The sequence below is a fragment of the Opisthocomus hoazin genome, chromosome 2, assembly GCF_030867145.1.
Source record: "Opisthocomus hoazin isolate bOpiHoa1 chromosome 2, bOpiHoa1.hap1, whole genome shotgun sequence".
Lineage (NCBI taxonomy): Eukaryota > Metazoa > Chordata > Aves > Opisthocomiformes > Opisthocomidae > Opisthocomus > Opisthocomus hoazin.
In genome coordinates, this window is record NC_134415.1 from 37,905,278 (window position 1) to 37,921,183 (window position 15,906).

General features: G+C 48.0%; 1 protein-coding gene across 1 annotated transcript; it reads left to right on the plus strand.

The window, feature by feature from the left end:
• The first annotated feature begins 12,385 nt into the window (after positions 1 to 12,385).
• On the plus strand, positions 12,386 to 15,021 carry CST3 (cystatin C). The gene is made up of 3 exons (XM_075413229.1): positions 12,386 to 12,811; positions 13,325 to 13,438; positions 14,650 to 15,021. Exons 1-3 carry the CDS (start codon positions 12,401 to 12,403, stop codon positions 14,725 to 14,727), a joined length of 603 nt encoding a protein of 200 aa, XP_075269344.1. The 5' UTR covers positions 12,386 to 12,400; the 3' UTR covers positions 14,728 to 15,021.
• The last annotated feature ends 885 nt before the right edge of the window (positions 15,022 to 15,906 follow it).

Below are 15,906 nucleotides of genomic sequence, written 5' to 3' on the forward strand. Positions count from 1 at the left end.
ATGAGGCTGGGATTCAGCAGTTGTGTCCCAGATCTCAGCCCTGCTAGTGGTTGCCTGAGAGCCCCAGGTAAATCATCTCACTTCTTTCTTCCTTTTCTCTCCATTTGCTAATACTAGGAGCTCTCTGAGCCAAGGATTGTCTGCTGAAGTTGAGAGCTAGCCAACCACCCTCATCTTATGGGCCATGTCCCCAAATATCCTCATGGCCTGGGACTCCTCTCTGATCCTGAGACCAACTATTGGTTTACTTCTGCTTGTTTTTTTTTTCTTTCCAGAATCTCTAATCTCTAATCTCAACTGTTTGGCAATTGAATGACTTCTACAGTGGCAGGACACTTTCACCACTTAAATCCAACAGTGCGGGTTTCATAACAGAGGATGGAGTGTTGTGGGGACTGGTTGGGCTGTTGTTCTCTTGAGCTATGGCTGAGAGGGTTTTGGAGAAAGTGGCTTTCATGTGGGGTCAGGGTCAGAGAGGGCGGCAGAGGCAATTACTCTATCTTCAGTGCGATAGCCCCCGCTTGCCACAGGCTTCAACTCGTCTCACCCCAGCAGTGAGTCACACGTTGTGACTGAGCTGGTTAGGCCCAGGCAGGGGAGGGAGAACAGCAAGGGATCAGAGCTGGAGGCGTCTCCAGACCCTGCCTGATTGCCAGGCTGGACTCAGGAGGGGAGCAGAACAGGGGCAGCTTAGAGGTCCCTCACATTTCCTTTTTCCATGGCCAGTCTCTCAGCCTCCTCTGTTCTGTGGATTCCCTGAAAACCCCAGCTTCTGCTTCGTGCAAAGGGCTGTGCTGTCCCCTGGTAACGCTTCTCTCATGGTGAGAGCCCTCTGTGGCCTTTCTTCCCTGTACCCTCTGCTAGGGGATGTCCAATTACTCAGACACTGTGTCTCAAGGACAGCTTCTTGTCTTAATTCACTGATCATCCATTTTGTTCCACCTCCCTTTGACATGACGTTCCCTCACCCACATTGGCTATGGAAACCCCCTTAGAAGGGCACCAGCATTGCCCGTGATGAAGCAGATGGGATTTTTAAGCAGCCTGAATTGTCTCTTAATGGACTTGTAGAAGGAGATGTTGGAGCTCCTGGGTTTCAGGCCGCTGAGGTACTCTGTAGATATTCTCTGCATCTTTTCTGCCATAATCTGTCTCAGGATAAGAGGTCTGCAACCTTCTTTTTCCATCCTGTAGCAGCCTGCAAACTAGTATTCATAATAGAAAAAGTGAGACTGTTTAGTTTCTCCCATAATTCTGGAAACTAGGGCCCTAGCAGGTGCCTTCATCTGGCAATGGGGAGAGGATGTCCTGGTTTTGACCTCAGTTAGAACCGCCCATTTTCCTTGTGCAAGTCTGTGTGAGCAAAGGGGTGAATTACATCCAAAACAAAGACTGCTGGGTTGACCTTGAAATATTGGATACTTTTACAGCCAAAATCCTTTGGGGTGGGGGGCAGAGAGGCTGCATTTCTGATATTATTAAAGTGGACATTGTTAATTATGTGTGAGGGTGGATTACTGTGTGGCATACAATGAGTTATTAATGTTAATCAGAGTACAAGGAATATGTCTTTTTCTTTATTAATGACCTCCTGGAGGGACTTTCCCCCTGTGTTTGAAAGGAAATATGCTGAGGGAAGAAAGAAAGAAATAACAATGCAATTAAATGAGAGGTATTAAGGCATGTTTTCAATCTCCCTCTCTTGATTCTGGGCCTTGATTCAAATCTCATTCAATGTATACAGCTACATTGTGTGTTCCTGAGCAATAACCTTGCTTGTGCTGGTTTTGCAAGCCGTCAGTTGTACTAGAAGTTAAATTAATAGCCATATTGACGGCTCCCCATATTCACAGTTTACTTCTCCAGGACAGATCTGATCTTCAGGAAAGATGCAGAAGGATCATACGGGAGAGGTCTTCACCCAGTGCACACTGACTTCAGTCCAGCGAACTCCAAATGATTAGAGGTATTGTAGCGCCTGAGCACTGAACACGTTGCTTGTGTCTGCAGATGCTCTACCAGCACACAAGAAGGAAACAGTTCTTACTACTCAGAGCTTCAAATTACGGTGTAACATGAACAGCAAGATCTAGGCACAGGGACGCAATGGGAAGCAGCAGAAAGACAGGGCTTTAATGCACTGCCTTCCTACCCACTACTTTATTTTTTTTTTCTTGTCAAAGCAAAGTTCCATCTGGAATTTGAAGAAAAATGAAGGAAATTTGAGGAGGAAAAAAGAAAAGATGGCTTTGGGAGTAGTTCAGATGAATGCTTTTGGAGAAGAATAGAATTTTTCCTTGGGAAGCCAGCCAAGGGTTCAGGAGACATATCCTCATCTTTGAAAGTTAGGGATAGCTAAGGTGTTAGTCCTGCTTCTGCTGTTTGCATCAAGAAAGCATTACCCCACCTAGCAAAGTGACATTATTTGGTTGCCTGTGTGTTTTCAAGCCCAGAATTGGAGTGCTGGACTGTAAACACTCCAGGCTTCTTGCTTTGTACAGATTCAGCACAGTGGGACTATGCTTGCTTTGCTCAGCACAGTGGGACTCCTAGGTAGATAACGCTGCTTGATGTAGATGTTGCTGTGGCATGCTTCTAATGACTGCCTCAAGGCATGCTCAGTTGCTTTCTATTTTCATAGTGAAGTGCAGCCACAGTAAATAAGCCCTTGTTGCTGTTGAGTGATTTCCTACTAGGTGAAACCTGTTCAGCTGGAGTCCTGAAGTTTAACAGCCAGTATCTAAATGCCCAGCGGAATACTTTTACACGAAATGATTGAAAATAACTGGAAAGAAAATATCAAGTGTCAGTGTGGTTAATTAATTCCACATACAGCTGCCTAACTTCTCTTTATTCTGTCCCCGCTGATTTTAGAAGTCCCTGGCATTTGAAAAGAGGAAGCGTAGAGTGCATAATGTCAGTGCATTCTTCAACTGAGACTGCCTGCCTGATAGGGAAGTAACTGTTCAAACATCTGAGTGGCAATTTAGATTTTAAAAACAGTGATCTCTCAAGAATATAGGCTCATGCATCATTTTTATTCCCCTTGCTGCTCTCAGTTATTCAGGTAGTTATTTTTTTTTTATTGGATAGGTGTCTCTGTGTGTTCGTATGTGCATGGTTTTATTAGTTTATTCTTAGTCTTGTAAGAAACATCTTTTGCCTAATAAATGTCTCTGAGTACTACATGTGGCTGCTGGGCTGGTGCGGTGATGTATCATCACAGCCTCGCTAACCCTTATGGATTTGGTTTCCTCTCAGAGATCTCACAATAATTTCGAGGTTTTTTTTCAAGTTCCAGCCTCTAGACTCATGTGAACACATCCAAGCCCTGTTATTTGTTATACTGCATTCAGTTCTGGCTGCCAGTTTGGCAGAGGAAAACTGGGAAATCTAACCCTGATTTACGATTGATATATTTAAAAAGGGTACCAGGAAAGCAGATTAAAAAAGCATTCAGATTGTACTTGTTTTTTGGAGATATTTCAAAGGTAATCTCCTAGCTTTAGGGAACATGTTTACTCGTTTTTCAACATCTGAGGTTTGCTATCTCGTTGCTTAGTGACAGGAAAAACTGTTGTCCCTCTTGCAGGCCCTGGTTTCTATCCTGAGTGCTGTACAGAGATTAGAGCTTTGCAGGCTGGCTTTCCAACCCTGCAGGAACAAGCATGGGGCTGTGCTAAATGTAATAATCTTCAGAGAAATGCTGATAGCAGGCCTGGTGTGGAGGTGCTTAGATAACGTGCAAGGGACTGCAATAATGACGATTTTTCTGGGAAGTGCAGCCAAACTCTGGAACTCTGTGCCCAGAGAACAGCTCTGCATACACGTTAAGAATCGCCAAAGCTGAGAGCATGTGACAAAATTTCCCACACTTACATATATTCCTTTTCAAAAGAACACATGCCCTTGAGTTTATTTTCACACTATGAAAGCAAACTTGGGAAAGTGGCCCATAGCAGCACTACCTTTTGATGTGTGCCATCTTACTTTCACCTGCTATTTCTATTGTCCATGTCTTTATGAGTTTAATCCCACAAATCTGACTGTTGAATGAAACTGGTGATTTTCTCTTTCAGTCCAACTGAGACAGAGCTGCCCATATAACTATCTAAATGGAAAATGGTCTGGCTGACTATTTCTCAGGATTCTCTGTGCCCGTACAGATGGCAAGAGACTTTGGCTAGAGGCCAAAGAACATTTATTTGAAGGATTTTCTGCAAATATGAACATATTATAAGAGCTGGACTTGTAAAAGCAAAGTTTAGATCTCATGTTTGAGAAATACATTTTCTGGGTGGTAGAGAATGAAGAAAATGTTACCTAACTTATTACTGAACGCTTGTGAAATACTTAATACTCATAAAACCAGCAGCATGCCAAAGACAATGGAGGGGATCCTGCAGTGGGTCTCTGTATGTTTCCTTGCAAACCTATGCCAAAGCTCCTTAATCCTGGTCTTAATTATTTCAGTGGAAGGCATTTGCTGAACGAAGAACTGTGACTGTGTCAAGTCTGTGCACAGAGGTTTGTGAGGAGGCCAAAATATCCAGCCAGGGTGGAAGCAACCAGGTCCACCAATACCGTAGCATTGTGGCTGAGCTCCTAAGATTTTAAATGGAAGGCCTGATCCATGCAGCTTTTCCTACAGGAGCTGGGCACTTGACTCCCAAATAAATCGCGGTGAAACTAAAGCTTCCTTGTCTCTGCCCTGCTGTCACGTTCATGAAAGCCTAATTATTATCCAGCTGGCAATCCGAAAAGGGGTATGTTCACACAGTTTAATTCTTCCTCCTCATGTTCACACAGTTTAATTCTTCTTGCTCAAATGAATCCTTGTAAGCTAGCCAGCCAAGTGCATTCCGTCTCTTTTTTTACAGAAGTACATGTTACGCCGATTGCTGGGAAAAAGGCTGTGCAAATTTTTGTTTGTGATCAGCTTCATAGGTAAGCGTTGGCATCCTAGGTGCTGAGACCCATTCTTTGCTACTCTGCGCCCTTCTAAGGTTCCTCTTCAAGGTTTGTGCTGGTGGCAGTTTACGGCTCTGCGTCATCAGCTGCATTGCATGCTGTGATCTGGCTTTCTGCCTCCCTGCTTGGGTGACTGAAGCTTTTGAACTGGACCGAACCGACTGCCAGCTGCTGGATACGAAGCAGCCTTGCTCACTCACAAATAACCACCTTCTTGTTTGAGTAAAGGTACTGCTCTGAAAGTGAGTCTTTGCTTGTGCACTTGAGCTTACTGAAACCTGAAGGATGGCTAGCTGTAGACATGGGAAGCAGCATGGCCTGAGGATTAACTGTGGGGACTTTGTATGTATTAGTTTAATTAATGATAATAGATGCGGTATTCTTAGTTATGTGTACCAGTATGTACTCTTCTGCAAGGCTCTTTGATTTTTTGGAGTGGGATGGTCACTTTGCTGAGTGTACACGTGTAGAGCAGCGTGCGAACAGCTGGCTGGGTGAATTTTGGGGCTGTTCAAAATTTTACTTCCCCCTTGAGGGGAAAATCTCAGTGGCCAAGTATCCCAGTTTGTCTGTTATGGGTGACTGGTTTTGTTTGCAAGCTACCCTGACTTCCTAAGGATTTCTTGCAGTTGTTAAACATAATAAGTGTTCCTGCCCCTTCCCAATGCTTTAAATCCAACAAGCACAATGTAGAAAAGAGCTTAAGTTCTTTCTAATGAGAAGCAGCCAGGAACCATGCTGGCAAGTCAGCCCCTTGAGAACAGGCTGTTCTCTGCACTCAGATGTTTCATAGACCAGAGTTTTTCTTCCTCATACCAAAAAAAAGCCTTAACCAGGCAGAATTTGCTGCTCTGAAATGCTGAGCAGACAGAAACCGTAACCACTTCAAAACCTAGCACAGAGGTTGGACATATATGGGGACTGTGAATACATCCAGGCTGTGCACCCTTCGGTTGTCTTCCAACAAGAAATCAATGCAATTACTTGACAGCACAACAGTTGTCTCTCCAAAAAAAAAAACCCAAACCCCAAAAACAGTTGTGACTGTTGTGTGTCTGTCTGTGCGGTGCCATGCAACCCGAAGCAGTCTGGCATCTGGCTGCCAGCTGGCTTGGGTCTGCTGGGAACATAGCAGAGGTGCTCGCTTCAACCGAGAAAACTCGAGGTTCTGGATGGCCCTTTAATTGTGGGTTCTTGCAAGCACTAGGGATTTGTAGTCTTGCTCCCCTCAAAGGGCCTTCATCATAAATATGTGTATGTATAGTTAAGGGCTGATACCATGCCTAGTGAACACCCAAATTTGTGTTATGTCCTAAAGCCCTCGGACTTAGCAGTAGTGAAGTTACGGCTACGAGCTGTTGTCAAGGGAGGACAGGACTGATTTGATTTATAGCAAGGACAAAAGCAGTGTGGCTAGTGAGCCACCTTCTCCTGGGGACCCTTGGGGAATTCTGCACAGACACCATGCTACTGGAGAGGAAACTCTTTCCCCTCTGGGTTTCCTGGGAGCTGTGAAGCCTCAGGGCATGAGCCCTAGTCTTTGCAGACTTCTCTGCTACACTTTGTTTCTCTGCTGTGCGCAGACTGTGGCCCTAACCTGAAGACATACTCCTTCTTTATGGCCTGGCTTTTCTTCTCCCCTAAGCAAACTTCTGTTGAAACATCTGACCTTTTCACTCAACTTTAGAGCTTGCTGCTGGAAGAGACAGGAATGGACAGTACCCCAGCAGGCTGCTGGAGGGCCAGTTTCAGCGCAGCACACAAACATACACAATTTCAGGCTTATTTTTAGCCATGTGAAGTCACTGGTATTCTTCAGAAGCTAAGCTTAAACATGTGCTTTGTGTTTCTCATTGGATTGGAGACCGAGGACAGAACACATTTTCTTGTCAGCTCTGAAAACAATTCCTGGGGAAGAAAAGAACATCTAGTAAGAACTAATGAATACAAATCTTAAGCAGTAACGCTATTTCTCCTGCAGGCTGAGGCGAACAAATGCATAAGAAGAAGAATACAGAAGAAAAGGGAATGGCCAAATTATTCTTAGGAAATACAAGCTAACACAGCTGTCAAAGGTACCAGACATCTCTGGCGATAATTTTGAATATATGCTATTGCTGTGCCAGAATTTATATTTCTCGGAGTAAAAACGGATGCTGGTGTAGGGTTTCTTTTTTTTTGCTAACATCCCAAGTGCACCACTGCTTCACTTCAATCAGCATTCACTATCAATACCGTGGCTTCTTTGCTTCAGTTGCACAATCTGACCATAACTGATTGCTTACAGTTATTTGAAATGTGGCTTTTCTGCTGGCAATTACTTTATTTACTGCTTGCCTGTAAAACAGTAATGCCTTCTCTGGTGGGCACAAAGGCAGATTAGCATCAGTAATTACTAAAGCAGATGTTTGTTTGTGAATACCCATTTCTTAGAGGCAGATTACCTTCTGCATTGGCATAAGGGAACGGGGTTCAAATCGGGTGATGCTGTCATCCCTCAAGCAATGTGAGCAGCATGCGACTCGGCAGAGGGCACTGGGTGCTCTCCCCACCTCACCTCCATCGCATAGGAATCGCTCTCTGTAGGGTGACAGTCGCTGACCTTATTGAGATCAGTCCTAAGAGTGGTTTGGCATTTAATTCCTGGAAGTGACTGCCAGTGACTGAACAGTGCTACTTGCACTTGCTTCCTGTTGTGGTTTTTTCCCCTGTTCCCAGTTCTCTTTCAGGAGAGCTCAACACCTGGATTGAGGGCATGTGTTTCCTAATAGCTCCATGCCCGTTGAATTGCCTGAAAGGTGCACTCAGCACTAAATGCTGACCTTATTTAAAGCAGACAGTCATTAGCTCCTTCCAGGCTATGGTGAAGAGCAAAGGAAGCATGGCTGTGTTTCTGAGGGACTGGAGGAAGGGTCCACACTAGTCCAGTTGTACTGCCAGGACTGAAACACATTCAGAGCAGCCCTTTGGTGCTTTTGAAGCCTGTCCTGGCACATAGTGTTTTTCAGCTGAAGAATCGCCTTGCAGTCTGTCCAGAAAAGCCACCCTTGGCTGCTTCTGGCGAGAGGTTGCCAGCATTTGAAGGTGTGTGTATGTGCAGAGAGTTGTGGCGGTGGTCCTGGTTCCCTGGGGACTTTCAAATCAGCTGCCTAGATTTGAGAGACCCCGCTTTTGAAGCCGAGAGCAAAAATAGGGCCCCAATTCTCTTTGTGTGGACAAGTCATGGCATTGCCTCCATTCCTCTCCTGAACAAAAAATGCCTCTGCATGCCGGAGTGGACAGAGGTGGCCATGAGTCTCAAACAAAGGCACTGAATCTAAGCTGCTATGGGATGGGTTCGTTTCCATAAGCAGAGGGCACTCTTCAACAGCAGTGAAACGGCTTTGCCCTTGGTATTGAATCACTCTCAGCCCCATCTCATAAACTGCTGACTATCTTGCTCAAGAGGCTTTCAGCCTTCGAAAGCAATCCCTTTACGAAACGCCTCCCTTCCATCACCTTGTGTTAGTTACGCAGCGCGGTGGGAGGAGAAGGGGGAACCGTGTCAGCACCCCACCCTTTGCTGCTCTAGATTCACTCGGCGGGATGCAAAGCACTGACCCCAGCACAGATTTGGCCTGCTGCCCCTCGGTTAAGAGAAATTGAAACCCGATGTTTAGTGTTTGATCATGCTTTTCCTATTGTTCCTGCCTCTATCACAGTAATTACTCTCTCTTGAGGGTCATTCAGAGTTCAGCTCTGTGGAGAAACTGTTATTCTTGATTAAAGGCCTAGCTGCTTTGTCAAACATCCTTGTCTAATTGTACTTTGAAAGACATGTCACAGTATTCCAGAGCTTTTCAGTTAGCTACTGAGACATCTATAATTGTTCCTTTGGATGTCGAAGGAGAGATGAGGAATGTCAACAGCAAGGGCAAGGAATACAGCAGTTACCTGGAGAAATGGGTAAGCCTGGTAACACAAAAAGCTCACCAGTCCTGAGCGAAACTGAAACATAGACAAAAAGGTAAATGAAAATATATTGGATATTGCACAAATGCTGTTGAACCAACCATGTAAGAACATACTAAAACTCTGTTTTTCTGGCTATACTTATAGCACACAGTATTACAAACTGTTGCAATGTTAGGAGCCTCCTGCTGCTTGGTATATGCCTTAAATTACCAGTTCCTTTGGGCATCTGGTTATTTCAGAATTTCTGTTTTACTTATATTTACAAAAGCACTTCTCATAGAGAAAAATGGTTGTACCCTTCAGAAACAAAATGCAGTTTTATTTCATGAACCAGGTCCCCTCTATTAATCGATTGTAGAGCACCAAGCCTTTTTTTCCCAAAGTTGCTTTGGTTCAAGTCCTGATTTTGTGAGGTTTGGACTGGCAATAGTCAACAAACGCAGGTTGCTTCTGTTTTTGTTGTGGGTCTGCAGGGTCCATCTGGCACTGCCCAAGCTGGAGAACCAGGAACTCCAAAGGGAAGGTTTTCCTTTGCAGCCATTCTGCACAGCGGAGTGAGGCATGAACTGTGTCAAAGAGGAACTCTGTTGGCCACCCTTTTGCAGAATAAATGTTGGCACATCTGTTAGGAAAGACAAAGAGAAATCCTGGCACCAAAGAAACCCCAGGGTCTGACACTACTGAACACAGACCAGCTCTGCTTTCTGCAGTTATATGTGTTCAACTGAGTGAAGTGTTGATGACCAAGGAAGAGGACAGCATGACATTGACCGACATGCAACTCCTTTCAGACACTGAAAAAAGCTGTCAGGCATCCGCCAGTTCTCCAGATAACGTCTCTGTTTTCTGTGGGAGGGAGCAGGAACGTAGAAGGACCAGGGGAGAGAACCAGGAATTTTGATATTGATGCTTGAGGACCATCAGTGCTCAGGACCTCTAGCACCTGGCTAAGTCACTTAGCAGAAAGGGGCCAAGCTGACTTCTGAGCTGCAAATCCAGCAGACTCCTTGGCTCGGGTTGACTTGTACTTGGGGAGGAAACTCTAAGTGGAGATCATCAGTGACCTTAAGTATCACAGTGACAGAATGTCGAAGTGCCCAATGCACTTTTTTGGGGGCAAAAAGCAGGATGTGGCAGACTGGGCACTGCTGTTGCTACTGGCAATGGGATGGCTCTCCCCTGCCATGCGGTGCTTGTGGCCAGCGAGCTGCAGTCTTTGAGACCTCTTCCTCTCTCTCAAACTGAATGTAAGCTTTGCCTCTAGGTTCAAAAGCTGGTGGTGTGAGCAGGAGGGCAGAGACCGTTTTCTGGAAAGTCTGTCTGCAGTGTGCAGGAAGGGGTTGAGAATTGTTCCTTGGAAAATATTCCTTTGCCTCAGCTGCAGCTTGGGAAAGCTGTAGGCAGTGGTTTGATGAGGAGAAAACTTTTGGTTGAAACTCCATAGAGACACTTCCCCATCTGTGAGGAGCCAGTACGCGGGGCACTTCCCAGAGAGAGAAGAAACCCAGGCTGAAGGCTCTGCTTCATAAAACTGAAGACAGAAACTTTTCCACCTCTGTGCCCAGGCTGTCACCTCTCTGGGGGCAAGATGGCCCTTGTCTTGGGGAGGATGATCTGCCTAAGGAGGAGGATGAACCTTCTCCTTGCAAAAGGTGCCAGCACCCTTCACATTACTGAAGCGAGTCTCCTCTGCTTCCTCAGTCTTTTCTGCTGGAGTGGCTTTGTGGCATGAATTAATCATTGGGCCAGTGACAGACTGGCATGTGAGAAGAAACTGAAACCCTGGGTAAGGGCTGGAGGCAGAACAGGGCCGGCTGAATGGGCATGCTGTGGCATCAGAGGCGAGAGGGAACGCAGCTGTGTCATCCTGTACCTTGCACGATGTCCGCTTGCAGAAATAACCATGAGATCACCAGGACTGCACTGAGAGCGGACTTACTGCCTGCTGGTGTGAGTTCAAGCCACCCTGGATACCTTAACTCGAATGAGGTGACCCAAGCAGGGCTAAGACTTTGCTTGCTTGTTTGTCTGCAAGGTCAAAGCTACCTGAGTCCCAAAGGCACTGTTTTTCCTTCTCACGGTGCTTCCCTTGAGTGATAGCGTGAGGCACAGATCCTGCATGTGCTGCACGGGGCTGGTTGGGCATCTCCAGTGGCTGGGAGCTGGGGCACTGCCTGGTGGAGGCCTGAGGTGGCAGGGTCAGAACAGGGTGGTGGGAAGAGACCTGGCAGGTATGTTGGAGGTGCAGTGGACTGGTTTAGGCCGGAGCTGGCTGTTCCCGTTGGCAGCAGTCACTGACAGTGCAAAAGAGAGTCTTCACTTCTAAAGACGCTTAGGTGAGCTCTAACCTTGAGTTTTAAACTGATGCAGTCTGGATCCAAGGCCAGTTAGGGAAAATGTAAATGGAGACAGACTCCTGCAGGTGCTAGCGGCTCTGGCTCATGTCCCAGTACTGATGTCTCGGTCCCCTCTCTGATGCTTTCAGTGGTCCTCTTGCCCTTCTCTAGCTGTAACAACTACCCCGGCACCCTGTCGCTGTTGAATTAGTTGCACAGTTTGATGCCAACCGCAGGGATTCTTCCAGTGATAACTCTCACGCTGGGTATTGCCAGCGTGCAGGCAGCCTTTCCAGTCAGCACGCAAGCCCCTTCCTTTTCATTATGAGGCGTGCTGCGGATGTTCAGGCGAAAAACATCGCCCTCGCTTAACCTAACAACTCCACGAGGCTGAAGTCTTGCTTGAGCTCGCTCCCCCACACTGTACTAGGTCCTGTCTTTCCAAACTTAGAATTCCTGGCGGGATGGAGGAGATGGGCTTGTGGTTATGAGAGGCGACTGGAAGGCAAGCTATCCGTCTGGGAAGCCACCCCTGCCCCGCTGACCTTCGGCGGAGCAATTAGTGCAGATGAGGTGACACCAGTGCTGTGGGGGCAGATACAGGACATGACACACGGCGTTTTGTGCCGGGAGCCACATTTGTAGCCCAAAATGCTCTGTGGTTTTAATTTCCCCGCTGCAGCAGAGGGAAATAAGTGCTAGAATAACCCATGAGGAGGCAGAGCCTGGGAAGCCTCCGGCTTCCCGGATCCGTGCAGGACAACATCCTCCTCCACCCGTACCCCCACAGAGGGCCGTGGGCAGCGCGATGCCAGTGCCGTGTCCTCCCCTGCCTCCTGTCCCCTTCCCGAGGGACGGGGTCACAGGGCGCGCTCCCGCAAGCAACGACGGCTGCGGGGCACAGGCCTCTGCTCAGCGCCGGGAGGGTTCAGAGGCTGCTGAAACCCTCTCCCCCACCTCCTCCTCCTCCTCCTCTTCCTCACAGCGCTGGCCTTTCTGAAGGGAACAGAGAGCCGCGCCAGGAGGGACTTCGGAGGGGAGCTTCCCCCGGGGCGTCGGGCACCTTGCCCGGCTAGCAAGCCTGCCCCAGGGCCCGCCGGGTGCCCTCACAGGGGGGCCTGGCGCTGGGGGTGCTCCTCATGCAGCCCGACACGGCGGAACAGCCTGCCCTGGGGCCCGCCCCCGCGGCACCCCCCTCGGGCGGGGGGGATGGGGCGGGACGGGGCGGTGTGTTCTGGGCGGAGGCCGCGGCCCGCCCAGCTCCGCCGGCCTTAAAACGGCGGCAGCCGCACGGCGGGGCGGTGAGGAGAGGAGCTATGGCGGGTGACGGTGTGTTTCTGGCGCTGCTGGCCGCGGCCCTGGTGTTGGCCGGCGCTGTGCTAGGCGGCCCGGACCGCCCGCGGCTGGTGGGGGGTCCGGTGGACATCGCCAACCCCGACAACGACGAGGGCCTGGATCGGGCCCTGCGGTTCGCCATGGCGGAGTACAACAAGGCCAGCAACGACATGTACTCCAGCCGGGTGGTGCGGATCATCGGCGCCAAGAGGCAGGTGGGCGCCGGGGCGGCCCGGCCCCTCGCCGGGACGGGCTGGGAAGCGGCGGGGGGCCAGCGGGAAGCGAGGCCTGCGGGGTGTCTCTTTGCAAAGAGCAGGCCTCAAGCTGAAGGGGTTTTAAAGCTGGTGTTTTTTTTTTCCCCACAGAGGGTGAATAAAAGCCTGTTCTTTGTAGCTTGTGTCTGATCGATGTGAATGCCCTTGAGTGCTGTGTGTTGTTGAGGAAGCTGGTAGCTTAGGCTGCTGGGGAGCTAACACATGCCTCTGTTTACTGGCTGAGGAAGCTGCACTGTGAGACTTGTTTACTTGGATTTTGTTTCCTGTTTTTGAAAGGGTGCCCAGGGCTCCTGCTGTGGAGGTTGCCACGCACAGTCCCCTCTGCACTTCTGGAGTCTGGTTTCCATTGTGTAACCTGAAAACTGTCAGCTTTCTTGCTAGGCTTCCCTCATCTGAGAGCCCCTCTGTATAAGCTGTAAATAAAGCTGTTTCTGCCTGCTTGTCTCGTTGCAGATTGTGTCTGGACTCAAGTACACGATAGAAGTTGAGATTGGCCGGACAACTTGCCCCAAGCCAGCAACTGATCTCCAGAGCTGCGCTTTGCATGAGGCACCGCAGATGGCGAAGGTAGGCTCCAGAGCACGGCGTGCTGGCCCCTGGGTTTCCAACCCCTTCCCTCTGGCTGGCTTAGCACAGGGAGGTGCGGGCAGTGTCCCGGTTTTGGTTAGAACAGAACTTAGCTGTAAGGAAGATTCGCTAAAAGAAATTGTTACGTTTTGACCAAAACCAGGATGCCCAGTCAAGACTGGAGACCTTGTGTTTTTACATTTAACAAGATACTGCCCTTGCAGAACTTGTCTTGCCAGATGATGGTGACAGAGAAGGCAGGGCCTTTTAGCCTGTTTTGTAAGTGGGGATGTGAGGCTGTAATGCATGAAGGACTGTGCATGCTTCAGTCCTCTTAAAGTGCCTGTGGTCTGAATCACAGAAGGGTATGTGGCAGAAACTCTGCAAGCCTACAGGTCTCCTGGCTCTAAGCTCAGTGTCCTGACTCCCCATACCATTCTGAGCTCCTCATGTCACATGGTGATGTAAACATGCTTGACTTACTGTGCTTTCCTGGGGTTCTTGAATTACTGTGAGTAGTGCTTTGGGCTAAGCACTGATCACAAGAGGCAGATAGCTTGGTGGGCACGGAGAACAGGGGCAGTTACATGGGAGTCTTGTCTGATAGCAGTGCTTTTTAATGAGTGCTTTAGCTTTTTAGAGGAGAGCACCAAATATGCCTGCCTTGATCTGGCCTGAATCTAGTTCTTCCATAGTACTTCATTACTTGTATTAATTACAGTGATAGGCTTAGCTTCCCTGTGTACAGGCCCTTTCTTGCCTGTATGTAAGAGAACTGGAACTGCACAGAAGTGATCCGTTAAGCTCCTAGGAAGTGTGTGTGTACCATTACGACAGCTGCAGTGGTTTGACTCATGCACATACAGGTTAGCTGTGCAGGTGTGCTTACCTGTGCCTGAGAGCTTATGCTGGAGTATTGTTCATGCTGAAAGCTTTCCTGTGTGTGAATGGGTAAAGGCGGTAACCTGATCTTCAGAAGTGCTGACTGCCCAGCTTCTCTGCTAGTGTTTCTTCAAGAGAAATGATTTATCCTGAGCAAGTACTAGCAAGAGTGGTGTTCCAGAATGCTTGCCAGGAGAATGCTAGTCTAGAGAGCCATGAAAGTGGCATAATTCTGGGTCATGTGGGCTAGTAAATCAGTGTAGAACCACAGTCAAAGACAATGTTTTATGTTCTTAATCTGACAACTGTTTTTTTCTTTCTCTCCTTAGCACAACATTTGCACCTTTGTAGTGTACACTATTCCTTGGCTAAACGAAACTAAACTACTGTCCACTAGCTGCAAGTAAGCCTACCTTGGTTCCAGCAGAGACCAGCAACCAGTTGCTCATATTTGAAAGCAAAAAAACAAAATAACAGAAATTGAGATGGGCTGTATCAATGCCTGTTAACTCAGCTACTTATGTATGCTTGTGCTATGCAAGTTAAACTATGTAACTTTCCTTTAAAGCACAGTATGATCTCAACTTTGTTTTTCTCCTTTGTAATTATTTTTTAGAGCAGCTGTTTTGGTTTTCCTGCAGCCTTCCAAATAAAGTAACTCCAACATCAGAATTCCAATTAAAAAAAACAACAAACCCTTAGTATGCCTGTTAAGTGACTACTGTAAACAGAAAAACAATTGATAATTGCTGTGGTGTGGGGGTTTTCTTTGAGCTTCTGCTGCCTTGGAGGGAGGGTTTGCTCCTACTTGTGACTTGTCTGTCATGCCCAAAAAATGGGGTGATGAGGGGTCCTGACCACAGCGGAGATAAACGGTGCTTCCCTGTCCCTTAACCTGGATTCGGGTTTTGAATAAGCGATGGAAGTCCTTAGTTGTTGTGACTGAAGAAACACTCTGCTCTTGAAAACACTGCATTTTGCAAGGCTTGATCTTGTGAAGATGAGCCAAAGCTTGTACTAGGGCTGTGATCATTTTGGGCCCTGGCTGCTCTACTGTTGTGTTGCCAGGACTGTGTGTGTTCATGCAGCAGTGTTGTGTAAGAAGTAACCACTCGAGTGCCTTCCTGCACTGCCTTTGAGGTGTTTTAGGAAGCCTTCCTTCGTCTGACATCTGGTCTTTGTCGGTTGCCCTGTTGTATCCCTGGCTCTTCTGCCTGGAAAGCCCTGGGGCTTTCTTTCCAGTCCAAGCACTAGCGTGGCTCACTGCATTGAGAACTTGAACTGTAACCGGTGGAGCTGGAGAAACAGCTTCTTCAGCACATGTGCCTGACCCATCCTAGCTTCCCTTTGTGAGCAGAGATGGGTGTAGAAAGGCCTGGAGTGGACCAGTGACAAGCCTGAGAGACTTGTGTGGGGAAGCTGAACTGTCGTCTGGCTCTGTGTTAACTGGGGGGAGTTTGAATTATGTCTGATTGGGGCAAATACCTTCAGATCATCAGGCAGAGAGGATCAGCACCCGAGAGCTGGCTGAGGTGTTTCTTGTTACGCTGTGATGAATTTGTATTGCAGGGAAATACTGTGCCTGC

Coding starts and splice junctions, on each gene's coding strand:
- CST3 (XM_075413229.1), top strand. CDS start 12,401: ATGCAGCCCGACACGGCGGAACAGCCTGCCCTGGGGCCCGCCCCCGCG. Junction 12,812..13,324: donor TCATCGGCGCCAAGAGGCAG/GTGGGCGCCGGG, acceptor GTCTCGTTGCAG/ATTGTGTCTGGACTCAAGTA. Junction 13,439..14,649: donor AGGCACCGCAGATGGCGAAG/GTAGGCTCCAGA, acceptor TTCTCTCCTTAG/CACAACATTTGCACCTTTGT.